The sequence below is a fragment of the Poecilia mexicana genome, unplaced genomic scaffold (genome assembly GCF_051168715.1).
Source record: "Poecilia mexicana isolate PSO_F unplaced genomic scaffold, ASM5116871v1 scaffold_6, whole genome shotgun sequence".
Classification (NCBI taxonomy): domain Eukaryota; kingdom Metazoa; phylum Chordata; class Actinopteri; order Cyprinodontiformes; family Poeciliidae; genus Poecilia; species Poecilia mexicana.
This window is the reverse complement of record NW_028263375.1, coordinates 14,554,853-14,571,039: the sequence shown is the minus strand read 5'-3', so window position 1 is coordinate 14,571,039 and position 16,187 is coordinate 14,554,853. Positions and strand designations below refer to the sequence as shown.

Below are 16,187 nucleotides of genomic sequence, written 5' to 3'. Positions count from 1 at the left end.
CTGTTTGAGGATCAATTTGTCCCTGATATTCTGCATCTCTCATCATTGAGGAAAGATGCAATTCAGGTAATTAAATGAAATGTTTCATCTGTAAAGGTTTGCAAAGGTATTTAGAGGAAGTTACATTAATGAGACCAATAGGAATCAGTGTTTTGCTGCAAAAGTATTAATTTTTATGTCCTTTCATTTCCTTCTTCGTTTCTTTCTTTCATTGGGATCTCCATTAGTTGCAGTTCTCTGCATCTACCCTTCCTGGGTCCACACAGTCACATTAACAACCAAAAATACATAACATAAAACGAGCCTGGAAACGACAAATTAACAGTAACACATATTTTTGAATTATTGTTACTATTTATTTTGTTATAATTCTTTTTACAAGCGTTCAATCTTGTCTTACAGGCATATAAAGAGTACCTGGTTGTGTACGTGTCTCAGGAGAGTTTTGCTTGACAAAAACGATATCTTAAGATGATATTAAGATATGAAAAAATATTTTTAAAAAAAGATAAATGATTATTTTTTGATTAGATATCAAAAAAGATATCTTAAGATGATAAACTTTTCTTATTATTACTTAAACTCTGCCAGAAAAGTTCTTTTCTCTTCTATGTTGCATTTTTATGAAATGAATTTGTGTTTAATATTGATGTTACAGATGAAGCTCAACACTCTTTTTGTCACTAGAGAATTGAACAGCCTTTGGTTTGTTTTCTGTGTTTTTGTGTCACATTTCACTCTCCCTCTGCCATAAACATGGGCACTTTTGTTTCTTGGCGAACTGATCCGGCTGCTGTAACCTTAGCGATATTCTGTATAATTCATTAGCCTGTCGTGCGGAAAACATGGAGGAGGTAAGATGTGTCATCACTGTGCTGGTGCTATGTTTGTTTTTTCCTGCAAATGTCTAAGCTTGTACTCTTGCAGGATATTATTCCCGCTCTTCACCAGTGTCTCGGCATGTCTGCTGGAGCAGAGTTTTCCACTGAAGACATTAGTCTTCTCTTCTGCAAAGTGTTTCATGTGCCCTCGAGCAAAAGTGAAGCTGATGCAGCCATGAAAAAGGTAACAATTCTTACATTTCATAGCAAACTTTGAGCAGCAGCGTTTTACTCATTTATCCCAACAGAATACTATAGACTTGGGGCAGAAAAACTAAAATCATCATTGAAAATAATTCAAGCATTTTTATCATGCAGCAGAAAATGAAGAACGAATATAGAAAACAATACAGAATTACTTATTCATAAAGAGTAACTTCAGGGATTAACCCTTTCATGCATTAATTATGATAACTTCACTTGATTTGTTTCCTACTAAAATGTTCTCAATCATCTTTAGGCTTTGACGACTTTTTTTTTTTTAAGTTTTCAGTTACTTTTCATAGGGGTTTCCACATATCAGGCAGACAACATGTATTTAGGAGTAGAAATATGTAAGTGACAGACAAAATTACAATGAAGCATATAGATTGAAAATTATGCAGTGAAATCCAAGTTTGTTGCTAACAAACATTTTTATTAGGAAAAAAAAATCTAGAAAAATTACTCTTCACCCTGTCCTGTCCACATGCTCCTCTCATTTGTGTCCTTTAGGTCTTTGTAATCCAGATATTCCCAACCCCGGTCCTCAGACCCCTCTGTCCTGCAGTTTTTAGGTGTTTTCTTGTTTCACCCACCTGGTTTCAATTGATGGCTGATTGACAGGCGTTTGTTTTATTATTCCCAGCGAATCTGTCTTTACATTTATCGCTATCCTTCTTCTCTGAGACAGTCATTTGCACCGTCACCTTCATTACTTTCATTTGACATTTATTGTAGCTCAGCCACACCACATGTTGTTTTTTAGTAATTTGCTGCACTTCATTGTTAAATATAAATACCCTAACATTACACGTAACTGAATTAATTGCAAAAAATAAACATAACTTTTGGGTAAGAATGTTAATCTACTGAAAACAAACATTTTTTTTTCTGTAGAAAAAAAAAAATCACACATCTGCATTTGGGCAAAGAGTATGTGTTGGAACTGCTGTTTGGTATTTACTGTATCCAAGAAATATTAAACCAGATCGATGCAGCTGCTTAATGAACACAGGCACATAAAAACAGACATTGATGAAGTGAGATCACAGTCAGGTAAAAATCCAATCGAGATTCCAGAAGTTATAAAATTCTTGATAGAAATCTTAAACACTTTTTTGTTTCTAACCATGAGAAGTGAACTAATATGTCTTTTTTTTCAAGTTACAACACAAGCTGACACAAAACAAAAAGGATTCAGATGTTTCTTTAAATATTTCAATTTTTAAGTAATACAATTAGTATAATCTGGGTGAAAAAGTGCAAATAATACATCAGTGACTGATCTTTGTCAAATTTACCCAGACTGACCAAGCAAAAAAGTTACAACTATGAAAGATTTTATTTTATTTTTTCTTTCATGATCTTATTATCTGTTATCAACAAGAACATTTTTATTGATGTTTATTTATGATACACATAGCTTAAATGTTCCATTAAATATCCTATGTTGCAGTTGATTACTTATAATTACTGGGCCATTATTTTTACCTTTTATAACATGCAACAATACTTTTTTGTCAGAACTGTTTGTGTTTTAGGTTGCAGGAGGAGACAAAAGCTGGTCCTGTGCAGGTGCAAATGTTTTGGATGTGCTCCTTGAAATGGAAAGGGCAAAGGAAAAGAATGAAATGGTACAATAGTTCTGCTTTCTTTGTATAGATCCGTTTCTTGATCTTTTCATTTAGTGCTGAGAAGAGCTGCCATTTCTGCAGGTTTACTGGGACTGCCAGCTTCTTAATAGTGGAAATCTTCATCAGTTGCTGCAAAAGTTGCCCCAAAGAAATGACTCAGAGTTTTTAAGAAATGCTTTCAACTCTGTGTCAGGACTCCCACAGCCACAAACAGCTGAAATAGACATTTTCCGGGTAAGTGGTTGGCTGCTACTTACTAGAAAACCAACGCTTTCTTTTTTTCTTTTTGCTCTACTATTTCTCAAGTTTTACATTCGATACACAGAGTGAGAAAGTGCTGGAAAAAAAGCAGCTCTGCCAAACAGCAGCAAGATTGAAGAGGCTAAAAAAAGCCGTCAAGCAGTGCTGGGCCAGGTGAGCATGCCTCAGCACGCTTTAAAAGTGATTCTCTTCTGCAATGACAGTATGGGCATGATGCAATATAGACATTGCAAATTTTACATTTAGGGACATTGCTGAGTATTCTAGCCTAACAAGGTTTAAGTAACATCAAAGATATTTAACCCTTTTTGTCTATAATGTAACGATGTGCTTCTTTTATGTATTTTTGTTGTCTTTGTTCCTCCTCAGACTGGCATCAGAGGGCATTAGCAGCATTTTGCCCTCCCCCTTGTGTAGCCACAGGTTGGGCCTCAGGGGTCAGACATGGGGCTCTGTCTCCTTGTCGGATGTCATCCTTCTGGTGGAAGTGAAATATGATGTGGTGACTCACTTGCTTTACACAGAAATGCTTCAGGAGCACTACAGTAAGGGCATGTCACTCTGACCTGTGCTCACAATAACCCCGGATAATGTCTGCGACTTCCCAGTCCTGACAATGACTTTGTCAGCATTGTGCATGGTGCTCCAAATCTGTTGCTGTTTCACATCTGTTTCTGGTGATTCCTCAGCCCAGAGTGTTTGGGAGATGCTGCTTCCCTGGCAACAGAGAAAGGAAGTGGAGGCACTGGAAACTATAGCGGAGGACGTTTTGCAGTCTGCTGACATGCTGGGCTTGGTTTTCCTCCCTGGAGCGTTCAGGATATACAAGTAACCCACAACCACAAAGTTTGTAAATACACCAGTGTTCACTGGAGGGTTCTCTCCCTCCAGTTTCACGAATTGAAACCATGTTTCCCCTCAGAAATCAAACAAAATCATTAGAAATCTGACCCGCGAGGATAACGTTAAAATTCAACGCTGATGGCACACCATGCATATGTCTATCCATGATTGTGACAAATATCACAATTATTCTGATTGGCATATATTAAAAATACTGGTTTAAATACTAGTTTTTATGGGGTTTAAGGGAAATTCTTATTTTTTAGGATTTATTTTTTTAATAAGGTGAAATGTTAAAATTTTGTAATTAATTGAATTATAGTCTTTTATGTCAGAAAATATGTTTTGGGTAATTTTTTAGAACATTAAAAAGGAATAGAATATGATAAAATTTTAAGTTAAACCCTGTTGGACCCATTTTTAAGGAACACAATTTTAGCTACATTTATTATATGTATATATTTCCCTGCAGAACAAGATGTTCAGAGTTAAGGGAAGAATCCTGTTCAGCTGTTGCTCTCCTGAATGAGTTACACACTTTTTGTCAACAAGAACAAAATCAGCTGACAGTCCTGGGTCAAAGGTGATTACAGACTGTTTATCCATACGCTTCTATTTTGAGAAGGAGTTGTTTAAAAATGCGTTTCACTCACATGCAGCACATTACAAAAGTATTCATAGAGCTTGTAACAAAATGTAAAAAAATAAAAACTCAAATTATATCGCTTGCATAGTCTTGGACATAGATCTTGCCCGAACAGGAATTAATTAACTTTTCTTTTCTTTTTTTTTTCCAGACTTTGTGACAAAAGTTTGAGGCTTTTGTGTCTCCATGTCCTTCTGGCGATTTACAGAGCTCAGAGGGAAAAACAACCTCACAGCGCTCTGCTGGCATCTCATCAATCCTGGGAGTCATGGTGAGTTTACAAAACCTACAGGATGCGCATCGTCTCCAGCCTTTTGTGCATGCGCCGTTAAAGCTCGTCCTTATTTTTTAGGCCACAGGTTCTCAGTCCGTGTAGAGCAGAATATGCCACTCTGCTGCTACAGAATGAAGACAAAGGAGAGGAAGGAAAGGAGGACTTTGAGACAACACAGCGGGTATTCCAAACTATAGACAACAGATGTCTTCTCTCTATTGTTTACCTCAAGCAACATATGGACGACAATTGTCACTTTATTTGCACCTTTAACATCAGTTAGAGATCCATGTTTGTATGGATTAGCTCTAGACATCATCATACAGAATGTTATGCTTTGTGCAGGGTGCAAGATCTTTGTAAAAGAGAGCACTGCAGATTGTTTTCTTATCAGTAACAAAACTAAAACTTTGCCAGAGGACAGAGCTACAGCTACTTGTGCTGACTCAGGAAAAGGAGAGGAAGCATCTGCTCACGTTGCTGCACAGGATCTCCCTAGAGGATTTACAAGAGGCAGGCTGCGCAATACCGCCAAAAGATAGTAGGTATTGTTTTTTCCAGCATTTTTTTTTTCCTCCTCTGATGCCTGCTCATTGCTACAACTAGCTAGAATCCTCATCGTTTACTTTCACTCCTCATTTACGTGAATCAGTTTAAGGCTTTTAATAATGAATGATAACCATCTTCCACAGTAATTTGGTGCACAACTTGAAATACTTTGTGGATTTCGTCCACCTTTTCCAAGATCAAAGCTTTAAATACAGGTTCAAATGCATGTAGTAAGTATTCCCGACTTCTTTGACACATTTCAGAGGAACCAGACAGTTTTACAGTCGTCAAGGAAGTCTTATTCTCTCCTATATCTTATCCTTTCTTTTATCTGAAATGTAAGCACTCATCTCCATACATTGGTTTTATGGGACTTTCTGAAAAAAAAGAAAAAACTTTCTCCAGAAGGCAACTGATGTTTTGATTAAATTAGCTACACATTTTGCTCACATTCTGCACTGCTTTTTCATAAGCAGTGCTTCCTTCTTGGATTAAATCATTTCAATTCATGCTGACTTGCTTCAGCATCTTCCAGCTTATAACTGACTTGAGCCTTTATAGTTCCTGGGTTGCTACTGAACATTGTAACCCGATGAAAGAAAGATTAAGTTCTCCTTAATCTTTGGGTGATAGTTTGGGTCACATGGTTACATATATGTTCTGGCAGGAAAATGATACCAAATAAACATTGAAACTAGTGTTGAAGTTCTTCAATGGGCTTCCTAAAGCTCTGACGTCTTATTTATGGCTTCCAGATGGTGGCTTTGATGCTGATCGAACCTCCTTGAGGGCTGGATGTATAAAAAGACTGAAACAAATCCATGCTCAGCTCCAGACACAGAATGGAAGCGAGAACAACTCAAAGCAACCCAGCATTCAGATGGACATGCAGGGAAAATGGTCACAATCTCTGCTGGAGGACTGCAAGCTGCTCCTTCTGATGCATCTGACAGAGTTGCAGGAGGGCCAAGCTTTAGCGTTGCTGCAAGTGCTCCTACACCGGGTGAGTGTAGCTTCTGTCCAGTGCAAAAGACAAATATTAAGGCATGATATTTGACATAATAACAGTGTCTGTTTTGTTAGGATTCACAGGCTGCCCAAGCTCTGAGAGAAAAATATGAAGCTGAATTACAAACCCAACGCTTCCCCAACCTGCTCAATCTCCTGATGTCAGACGATCCTCTAATCCCCGGCTCTATGTTGGTTGAAAACATCAACGATGAGCAGGTCACGCCTGAATCATCCTGCACAGGAGAAGTTAAAAACATTTATGCGCCACCAGTTCCCACTGCAACTACTGACTTAACTAATGAGTCCAGCAGGGAACGTGTAGAAGTCCCAACTGCTGGAGGTTCTGCTAAACAGGAAGTCTGCTCAGGTATCTGCATTGCAAGCACAATCTAAACCGGAAAGCACACTCCCACAACTGAGGCTATGATCTGTTTGGATACATTCAGGTTGTGGGGCGATCATGGAGGAGCTACCCTATTTGGAGATCCTGTGTGTGCCTGATGCACAGGCCAATGCTCCAACTCCAGAGGCTGGAGCAGGTAGGGAAGAAGAAATAAATGCAAACCTGGAGAGTTTTGATAAGCAGGGATCCTTGATCCCCCTCGCCTGGAGCAAACCTCCTGAGGACGATGCGGAGGGAGATGGAAAAGCTGAAAAGCATCAGGACACCCTGAGCAGGCTAGGAACCCAAGGCCAGTCCACACAATGTGAAGAGGCGGATCAGAAGAGAGACGGCAAAGAGGTGGACACTCTGGCTCAGTATGATGCACAGTTTGCAGATCAGCAGTTGAAGAAAGTAGAGGTACTGCATTAGCAGCATGCCAAATTACATTGTCACTGTTGTGTAATTTGATTTTCTCCTCCTTTGTTTTAATTAATTGGCCTTGAACCAGAATCCAATCCCAGACCAACCAAGTGAAGGAGAAGCTGCAACTGAAATTGATCCACGCTCACTTGCAGAAAACCTGCTGGAGCTGCAGCCGCGTGTTTCTAGTGATTCCTTCGGCTGTATTGCTGATGGAGCATCTGGTCACACAATCAGCACCAGCAGAGAGATGACCGAGTCTGAACTCTGGGACATCAGAGGGTCGGAACTCTCTGATAATGAGGAAATGATTCATTCTCAAGAATCAACAGTAATTCATTTTTTGTTTGTTTTTGTCAACAGTGCATAACTTTGTCACTGCCGCAAATATTTTTGTGGCAGGTCCAAATATATACTTATACTCATTAAAATTTGGTTAAACGTTTGGTAAATTGCAGATAAAGCACACACGCCAACTAAATAAATTAGGAAATTACTAAGTTAACTTACTTTAGTCACTAAGTGAAGCACATTATAATTACACCAAAATTCATATTTTCAAGTCTTTATGTCGGCTAATGTGGATTCCATGCCGACTGTAAATAAATATCTGTTTATGTAGCAGATAGCATCCAGTCTCTCTGGAAGAACCACATTGTTGGGAACGGATCAACTGGAACGGGAAGAACTGATGAGAGATCAAGTGTCAGCAGTGGAAAGAGAGAGAACAATGCGCAGCCTGGTGGACATGCAGAGAAAGTTTGAACAGAAACACCAAAGAGACAAAGAGAGACAGATGTTTAGGGTGAGAACCGTGAACAGAAAAGACACTAAATGTGCCCTTCAGACAAAATGTGCACCAATATTGTTTTTTCAGGTTCAGGAGCGTCTCTCCATCATCCTCAACAGAAAAGCAGAAGAAGACTTGCTTGGCCTTAAACACTCAGACAGGCTAAAGCATCTCACACAAGATCTACTGCTGGTAAGATGAAAGCTTACCGTTACATCTGATATGTTATGTATAATTACAGTGTGACATGTTGTGTTGAAGGAGGACAAGACTCAGCAGAAGACTGTTGTTAAAGAGCGACTGGAGCAACTCAGAAGAGAGCGCTCCTATATCATGCAGTCAAAAAGAGACAGGTAAATAGCACTGCTTTGAAGTAAAAAATAAACAAGAGTAATTTTAAACGGCTGTGCTCTTGTATCCTTCAGGAATACGACAGGATTTAAGGAACTTCTAGCTCCTGTTGCTCTGAACAACAATGAGACGGAAGATGAAGCAAGCTGAGATACAGATGGTTTAAGTTGTTTGGTCCTATTGTTGTCACTGTTAATGCAAAGTATTAAATATTTTCCTCACAATGTCACTTTTGTTTTGCTTTTATATAGCAGTTGCATGGCTCAAATTATCATATTTTAATATCAGACAAAGATAACCTGGGTAAAATTCAAAATGCACTGTTCAATAGATTTTTTTTTTTTTACTAAGAGTAAAATCATGAAAATGTGCCCCTATAAAGCCCTTAGTTTTAAAGGCTGCTTGCTTAAAAATCCATAAAATGACAAGTACATGAATGTTAAATCTCTTTAAAGAAATGTTGGCTCTCTGTTCTTTCCAGAATCATTTTATTTAGGCCACATTGGAGGGGTTTTGAGTACGCTTCCAGGCATACTTCACTTCCAATTTCCAATTATTGCTGTTTTTTAACAATTCAGAGGTGGACTTGCTGGTGTGCTTTGAATCCTTTACCTGGGTTAAGTGGGGTTGAACTTTGGGTCACAAAAGTATGTTATTTTGTAGAACAGAATTCATTGCCTGACAGGTTACAGCCAATCGTTAAGGCAGCCACACACCACGGCTATGTTTAACTGTTGGGATGAGCTTTTTCTAAAATGATGTGTTCAGGTAAGCCACATTCCAAAAGGTTCCACTTTTTGATTCGTCAATCCACAGATTTTCACGCAAGTCTCAAGGATCATCCAGATGTTTTTTTTTTGCTAAATATGAGACAGGACTTTGTGTTCTTTTTAGAGAAAAGGGTAACCGAGGTTACCTTTTTCTCCAGTAAAGAAAATATCTGATGTTGTGTATTCAGATTATCTTTGAGGATAAATTCAGTTTAAAGATCTGATGCACTTAAGTTTTACCAAAGAAACAAGGAAAAAAAAAATCTGTATGGGGCAAAACATTTTCATTTAACTTCATAAACATTTTCAAAGTTCACACCTCATTTGGGCGTAATTACTGATTTCATTCGAGACTTGTCTCCCTTTCTTTGTGAAACTAATTAAGTCAGTAGGCTGTGACTGAATAGACTGAGATTCACATATGCAGTTGTTTAATATACATTTTAATTATCACTTTGACAACCATAAGCATTAACAATAATGAAATTTCACTAGAACCCCCTTCACCTGTGCACAATATCCCAAGAAGCCAAAGTTACATACACAATGAGTCACAGAGGTGCATGTAAACATCCAAGAGTGGCTCCAGTTAACCTTCTTCATGAGAACATTTACATTTATAAATTGACCATTGCTCAATTCTGTGAGAAAGTGTAGCTGCAGAATGACGCCTCGGTAAACGTTGAATGCACCCATTGACTGGTACTGTTTTTATATACAGATATGAGAATGAAAATGTTGCATTATGTGAGGGGACGTTGGTTTGGCTAGTAACCGTACAATAGGAAGATGTCTATACAGAAGGTTGAGCGTGTGCCAAGCAGTTTTCCTACAATGCAGTCCAAGTAAGAAGAGGGAAAGGAGTACATTTGAGATTTTCTACAAACACTTAAATTTTTCATCCTCCTCTCACTTTATTTGGTATCCAATCTCACTGCAGTTCACCGCAAAGCAGCAACACCAACCAGAGTAATAAGCTAGAATATTCTGAAAAAGCTCCAACACTGAGCCACCGCATTTAAAACAAAAGTGTCAAGTCTAATAATACACATAACTGCAAGGTTTGTCGTTTCAAACACACAAACATTCATAAAGAAGTTTATACTCCACTCAAAGGGAAAGAACAATATTGGTGTGTCAGGTGCTCAGGGCTTTCAAATCGTTTGTAACGGCTACAAACCTAAAAAAAAAAAATAATAAAAAAATACAGCACAAGCAAATTAGTTTCAGCACACGATAGTACAACCTAAAGTTTAACTATCATATTAAATAGAGGCTGGTTAAATATTTAGAAGTCTAATCAGATTAGATTATGTAACAGCGGGGCTCTTGAATATAATTTTAAAAAGTGAGGTGATTTCTTTTGTCACTCTGGAAACGCATGGTCATGCTAATTGGCAAGAACTGTCATCCAATCCTTTATGACTGAATCACACCTCGACTCAAAATAGTCAATATTTGGAGCTTGTAGACTGTTGTGCACAGAAAAAAACAATAAAGCTTAGGATTGAAGACTGACTTCCTTGCTGGAAACATTTACAAACTCAAAAAACGTTCATCACTCAACTGCGATCTCTCTGGGGAGGTGCTGGAACCATGGAACTGAGGGGGGAGACTTATTTACTTTTTATAAGGGATTTTGTGCATCACCTTGTCACTGGAGGCATGAAAAGAGAAGTGAGAAGTGTGTATGTGCGTGTGTGTGTGTGCGTGTGCATCAGGTCTCAAGTAGTGCTAGCAATGGAACTTGAAGGGTGTTTATGTGAAAGTCTATGTATGAGTCTTTCTACTGGTGCGCGCACTGCACCCCGGGGCCGTGATGGCCCCCTTCATCATCAGAACTATCATTATACACCTCTCTCCTGCCTCCACTGCCAGACCCTTGACTTCTGTCAAATTCTGCAAGATCAACTTCTTCAGCATCTGCAGCGATGTCAGGATTGTCAGCTCGGGCTGGAAGAAGGTTCTCCAAGTCCTTAAAGAGACATCAAAACCACAAATAAGTGACAGTTCTAAACACCATTTCATTATAAAGTGCATAAATGTAGAGGTTCTTCTACGGAAGCTCACATTGAGTTTTTCAGGGCTGATCCAGTTGCTTTCTGGGAACTGAACGTCAAACTTGATGTAAAGATCTCCTTTTTCAAATGGATTTCTGTACTGAGGCATTCCCTCTCCTTTCACCACTCGAATACAACCTGCAACAAAAAAAAGTGATTTAAAATCAATGAGAAGGTAAATATAAAGATTTAGAATCTTCGATACTGTATAAACTTGTAATTTAAGAGCTACACAACACATACAAAGCTTTGGGTTAAGGATTGAATATATAAGAAACACGATCTTCTCAAAAATGCCACTTCCAACTTTTTAAAAAAGCTTTACTGTAGGAAAGGACAATAAATTAGTAATATATATCACAATACACACATAATTAAATAAGAAGAGAGATAATATATCTGACAGAATATTCAACAATTTCACTGAACTCCCAAACTGCACATAATTCTGGGGGATGTAGGCAGAGTTTAAACCTCTCAACCTGTCTAGGCCAGCCAAGCAAGGTTGGTGGCATCAACTCAGTCACTCATTCTTTGGTTTCCTAGCAACAACCTGTTGAGTAACTTGCTCAGCAGCAGTTTAAGGTTTCGTCAACGTCTCTCATAACTGCTTAAAAAGGAACAACAACGATGTGGAGTAAAAACTGTGGAAAGGTAACGCCACCCATTAGGTAGCATTTCATATATGTAAAAAAAAAAAAAAATTGTCAATTTCAGATGATATGTAAACCTTATAGTAATATGTCTTAACGCCTCTGATCTTTTAATTAACTGGGCAGCTTCCCCCGTCTTGCTGAAGCATCACCAGAACATTAGACTGCCACCACCCCACCCTGGCTGTGGTGTGTTCAGGGTTATATGAATCATTGCAGATGAGATTAATTTTTTTTTTTTTTTTTTACCTGGCTCAATGACCTTGCCAGGTGGATATTTGACCAGCAGCTGACGTCCATCCAAGTGTGTGATGGTGATCTGGAAGCCACACAGAGCTTCAACAAGGCCAATGCGCTGGACCATGTGAAGGTCACTCCCATCACGTCGGAACTCCTGTTTAGATTAAAACCCAATGTTTTTCAATTTGATTTATTGGCAAAGATTTATCAAATAAAGCAATGATGATTTAATTTCAAAACCTTTAGCAGTATCAAAGGTCAATTATAAATGTTTTGAGTTTACCTCATGGTCTTTCTCTTGAAGCACCAGAACGATATCTCCTGGTTCAACACCTGGTGCTTGGTCAGCTTCCCCAGAGAATGTGATCTTCTGGCCGTGCTTCATGCCTTTGTCCACATGAACTTCCAGAAGTTTTGTCTCCTTGCAAACCTTCTGACCCTCGCACTTTCTGCAGCGGTCCTTCTCATTTATCACCTCACCTGGACAAAAATATGCACTCATACTTTAAAAAAAAAAAAAAAAAAAAAAAAAAAAAAAGTATGGCTCCGGTATCGGGGTGTGTGTTTGTGTCGAAGTGTTACCCTCTCCGTTGCAGTCGGTGCAGACAGACTGCATTTGCTGCACCATCCCTGGGGCCAGCTGTCTGATCATGATTTTCATTCCTCTTCCTCTGCATGCCACACACTTCTGTACTGCTCCTGCCTTACCCCCTTGACTACAAGTCAAAAGGTACAAATAAGCAGCATTATTATCAGTACTCCACACATTACACAATCTTAAAAATAAACTAAGAAAACTGAAATTGTACATTATAAAGAGAATGGCAAATATGTATATTATTCTGTATAAACAGACCACTTGATGTAGAAATGAGCTGGTGATTATTCTGTTTTTGCTGTAGTATCTGTGTATCTAATTAATTCATATAAAAATACATGTTAATCATTATATCATCACATCATTATAGAGGTAATAATGTAATATGATCATCATGCTATCTCTATAGTGAAACTGTTTGAAAAACTGATGAGTGAAAAATGTGGAGGAAGAAAAACAAATTACTGTCCTAAACTCAGAAAAACCTCTGATTAAAACTGTGGAACTTTGTATTTATTACTTAGATGTTGAGAAAGGTTTTAAAACAGTCAGGTTTAAAATGTAAAATAAAACAGATGAACTTACCCATTGCAGGCGCTACATAACACATTCTTACTGAGCTGCAGCTTTGTAGTTTTTCCATTGTACAGGTCTTCGAGAGACACTCTGAGAGATGAGGGTTTTCAGACAATATCATGTTATTATGGAACAACTTACTGGAGCGGTCAAAATACTTGGAAAATGTGAAATACGCACTTCAGAGGATGCACCATGTCGTCTCCTCTCCTCTTGCCTCCATTGCTTCGACTTCCCCGGCCGCCCATGAAGCCGAAGAGTCCTCCGCCAAAAATGTGGGAGAAGATATCATCCATGCCGGGGCCGCCGCCGCCTCCCTCCCGAAGGCCCTGCTCTCCATAGCGATCATAAAGCTCCTTCTTCTCAGGGTTTGTCAACACTTCATAAGCAAAACTTATTTCTTTGAACTGCAAAAAGAATAAAGAAAATTCTATATTTCAATAAATTAAACATATCAGAACTTCAGGTGCTCTTTATAAAAGTAAAAACGATCTAAGTACACTTGCGTTTTAATTATTTTGTGCTTTTTTACTTAAAATTTGTATTTTTGTAGCGATCATCTGCACCTAGAATTATAATTTGAAATTATGTGTAATCTTGAATATTTAGGTGAAGTTTTACATATTGGTCACAGTTTTTAGATGACTACTTTAAAACTGAGTCTTGTGGCCACACCTAAACATAGTGTTAAATGTTTTGCAGGTTCATACCTTGTCACCAGCATCAGGATTCTTGTCAGGATGATACTCTTTAGCCAATTTCCGATAAGCCTGGAACAAAGGGAAAAATTCAAAGATTAAGAAAATGTGTGACTTGGCTTTGTTGATCAAGGGACTTAACAGTTTGTTTCATTTCAATGAACTAACTGCTCATATTGCTAATGTTGTCAAATCTCAAATATGCTCTATGTGTTCCTACATAGAGCTATGTTGAGTGAGCCTGCTGAATTTGCCAGATCATCTCCGACTCATCAAACTGCTCTAGCTTCACCAATAATAGAGTAGCACATTTGGATTTGTGTCAGACTCCCTGTTTTGCAACAGTGTCAAAGATATATGTTCTTGTGCTTTTCAGGTGCTGTAGTTGTTGGGGGGAAAAAAAATTATCTGGGCATTAAAAGTCAGCTGATGAAGTGGATTAAAATGGCTACGTCCAGCTACCTTATTAGCTTTCACAACTCTAAGAATTTATTTACTTTATCCACCAGCTCAAGGTGACATAACATCTTTGTTTTTATAAGTGTAGAAATTAATACTGATTAAAAAAAACAGCTTTTTATTACCCTAATTTTCTAATTATCTTTTGAGAAGATAAGATAAAATAAATAAAAAAAACAATGGTGTAATTACAACAGCTCCTTCCAATGGTAATTGTAAACTATTTTAGATAAGAATTTTTTTTTTTTGTCGTGTAGAATAATGAACAGCCATATCAAATGTAATATGTCAAATACTTAAAAGTAGAGGTAAATTTGACATTAAAATTATGTAAAAAAAAAAAAAAAAAAAAGTCTATCTACATTTGTGTGTGAATATACTGTGATCCAAAATTCTGTTCTTAAGAGGCTAGGAAGCTATGCCCCTATTTTGCATAAATAATTAGGACAACCCACCTTAAGAATGAGTGGCAAGGGATCAAAACAAAATTCAGCAATGTGCTATTTTTGACGCAACAGGCAAAAAAAAAAACCTGATATCTTAGCCAGAGTTCATCGTTTGAAAACTGGCAGACTTTGAAAACAGGTCACTCTGGGAAAGGGAATTTCAAAGCCTCATATTAAAATATCTTTATTAGTTATTGAAAAAGGAAAATACCGAAAGAGTTCTGACTAAACCTCTGGTTTTTATCATCTAAATTTATGTCAATTAGTATCTAGCCATTAGACCAATAACGTGTAAAAGGAAAGTACACAATGTATGTTTTGGTTGCTACAGTTACACGAGGTTTTTCTAGAAGGCCGTGGAGTAACCACAGTTACATGCTCATATCTATTTACAGAACCTGCATTTGTCCCAACACAAGTTTTTCTACAGCATTAACTTAAGTTGAATATTGGTGAAAAAAATTAAAGTGAATATAATTTATACACAATTGGCAGGATTAGCAAAACAACCATAGCTAGGTTAACTGGTTTAACCGGCAACCTCTATCAGTGTAGAGCATTCCTCTGGTTTAAAATAAAGGACCTACAACCTTAAAATGCAACTGCGAATGATAACATTAACAATTTTATAGGTAATTCTCTAGCATCGTCAGAGTTTATGCTTAAAAACGCGATGCAGATGAGCATTTCAGCTGGCTAGCATGCTAGGAACCTTCGAGACTAGCTTCAAATCAGTAAACTAACTAGCTTACTCCCACACTGGTTTTTGTTCTTTTTAGGCCAAAACAACACTTTTAACTCGTCAACTTCACCTTTCCTCCTGAGTCCGAGTTATTTGTTTTTCGTTTTAGAAGAGACGTACCTTTTTTAGTTCGTTTTCAGAGGCAGAAGGTGAAACTCCGAGGATGTCGTATAGCCTAGTGTCCGCAACGTTCGCCATGGTGCTAACCGGCTACCAGAGTGAGAGCTTCTGCGGAGAATCAGACGAGCTACACAAGGTTCACCGGTTGGGGCTGTTCGTTCATTCTAATCCACACACTACGCTTCTTCGCAGTTTTATCCAGGGTTGGGAACCATTTTAACCCATTCATGTATGAATTATGACAAACTTACTGAGAACTTTTAAAGTTTTTTTTTTAATTACCTTTAGCATTTTTTTTCTCCAAAACGTATACATTTAAAATATTTCTACGTAGACTGAAATGTAACTGATAATGTACAGTAGTTATAGATTTGTCAAAATGCCAGGTTTGTGTGATGTAAGAAGAATAAGAAAAAAACAAACTATTTAAAAGCTATTTGCACTTTTATTGCGACCTACAACTGCACAAAGACTCTCAGCTAAAATCGTACTTTTGAGGCTCCCATATGGAGTTACTCCCAAAAGTTTTTTTTTTTTTGTTTTTTTTTTTGGTGATTTTTTTTCTTTGTGAGCATTGTG

The 16,187-nt window shown here is 37.8% G+C and overlaps 2 protein-coding genes across 2 annotated transcripts; one reads left to right on the top strand and one right to left on the bottom strand.

The window, feature by feature from the left end:
* The first annotated feature begins 960 nt into the window (after window positions 1–960).
* LOC106924868 (uncharacterized) lies at window positions 961–8,470 on the top strand. Its single transcript, XM_088006776.1, has 18 exons — window positions 961–1,065; window positions 2,624–2,716; window positions 2,798–2,950; window positions 3,042–3,130; window positions 3,347–3,522; window positions 3,667–3,805; window positions 4,293–4,403; window positions 4,618–4,737; window positions 4,819–4,921; window positions 5,158–5,281; window positions 6,045–6,292; window positions 6,373–6,667; window positions 6,747–7,040; window positions 7,177–7,436; window positions 7,728–7,910; window positions 7,983–8,087; window positions 8,157–8,248; window positions 8,321–8,470. The coding sequence occupies exons 1-18, from the start codon at window positions 961–963 to the stop codon at window positions 8,394–8,396; spliced, it is 2,766 nt and encodes a 921-aa protein (XP_087862902.1). The 3' UTR covers window positions 8,397–8,470.
* A 968-nt stretch (window positions 8,471–9,438) lies between these two features.
* dnaja2b (DnaJ heat shock protein family (Hsp40) member A2b) lies at window positions 9,439–15,805 on the bottom strand. Its single transcript, XM_014998788.2, has 9 exons — window positions 15,609–15,805; window positions 13,854–13,913; window positions 13,324–13,550; window positions 13,153–13,233; window positions 12,552–12,685; window positions 12,253–12,449; window positions 11,979–12,123; window positions 11,087–11,214; window positions 9,439–10,991 (listed from the first exon to the last, which is right to left on the bottom strand). Exons 1-9 carry the CDS (start codon window positions 15,684–15,686, stop codon window positions 10,803–10,805), a joined length of 1,239 nt encoding a protein of 412 aa, XP_014854274.1. The 5' UTR covers window positions 15,687–15,805; the 3' UTR covers window positions 9,439–10,802.
* Window positions 15,806–16,187: the final 382 nt, after the last annotated feature.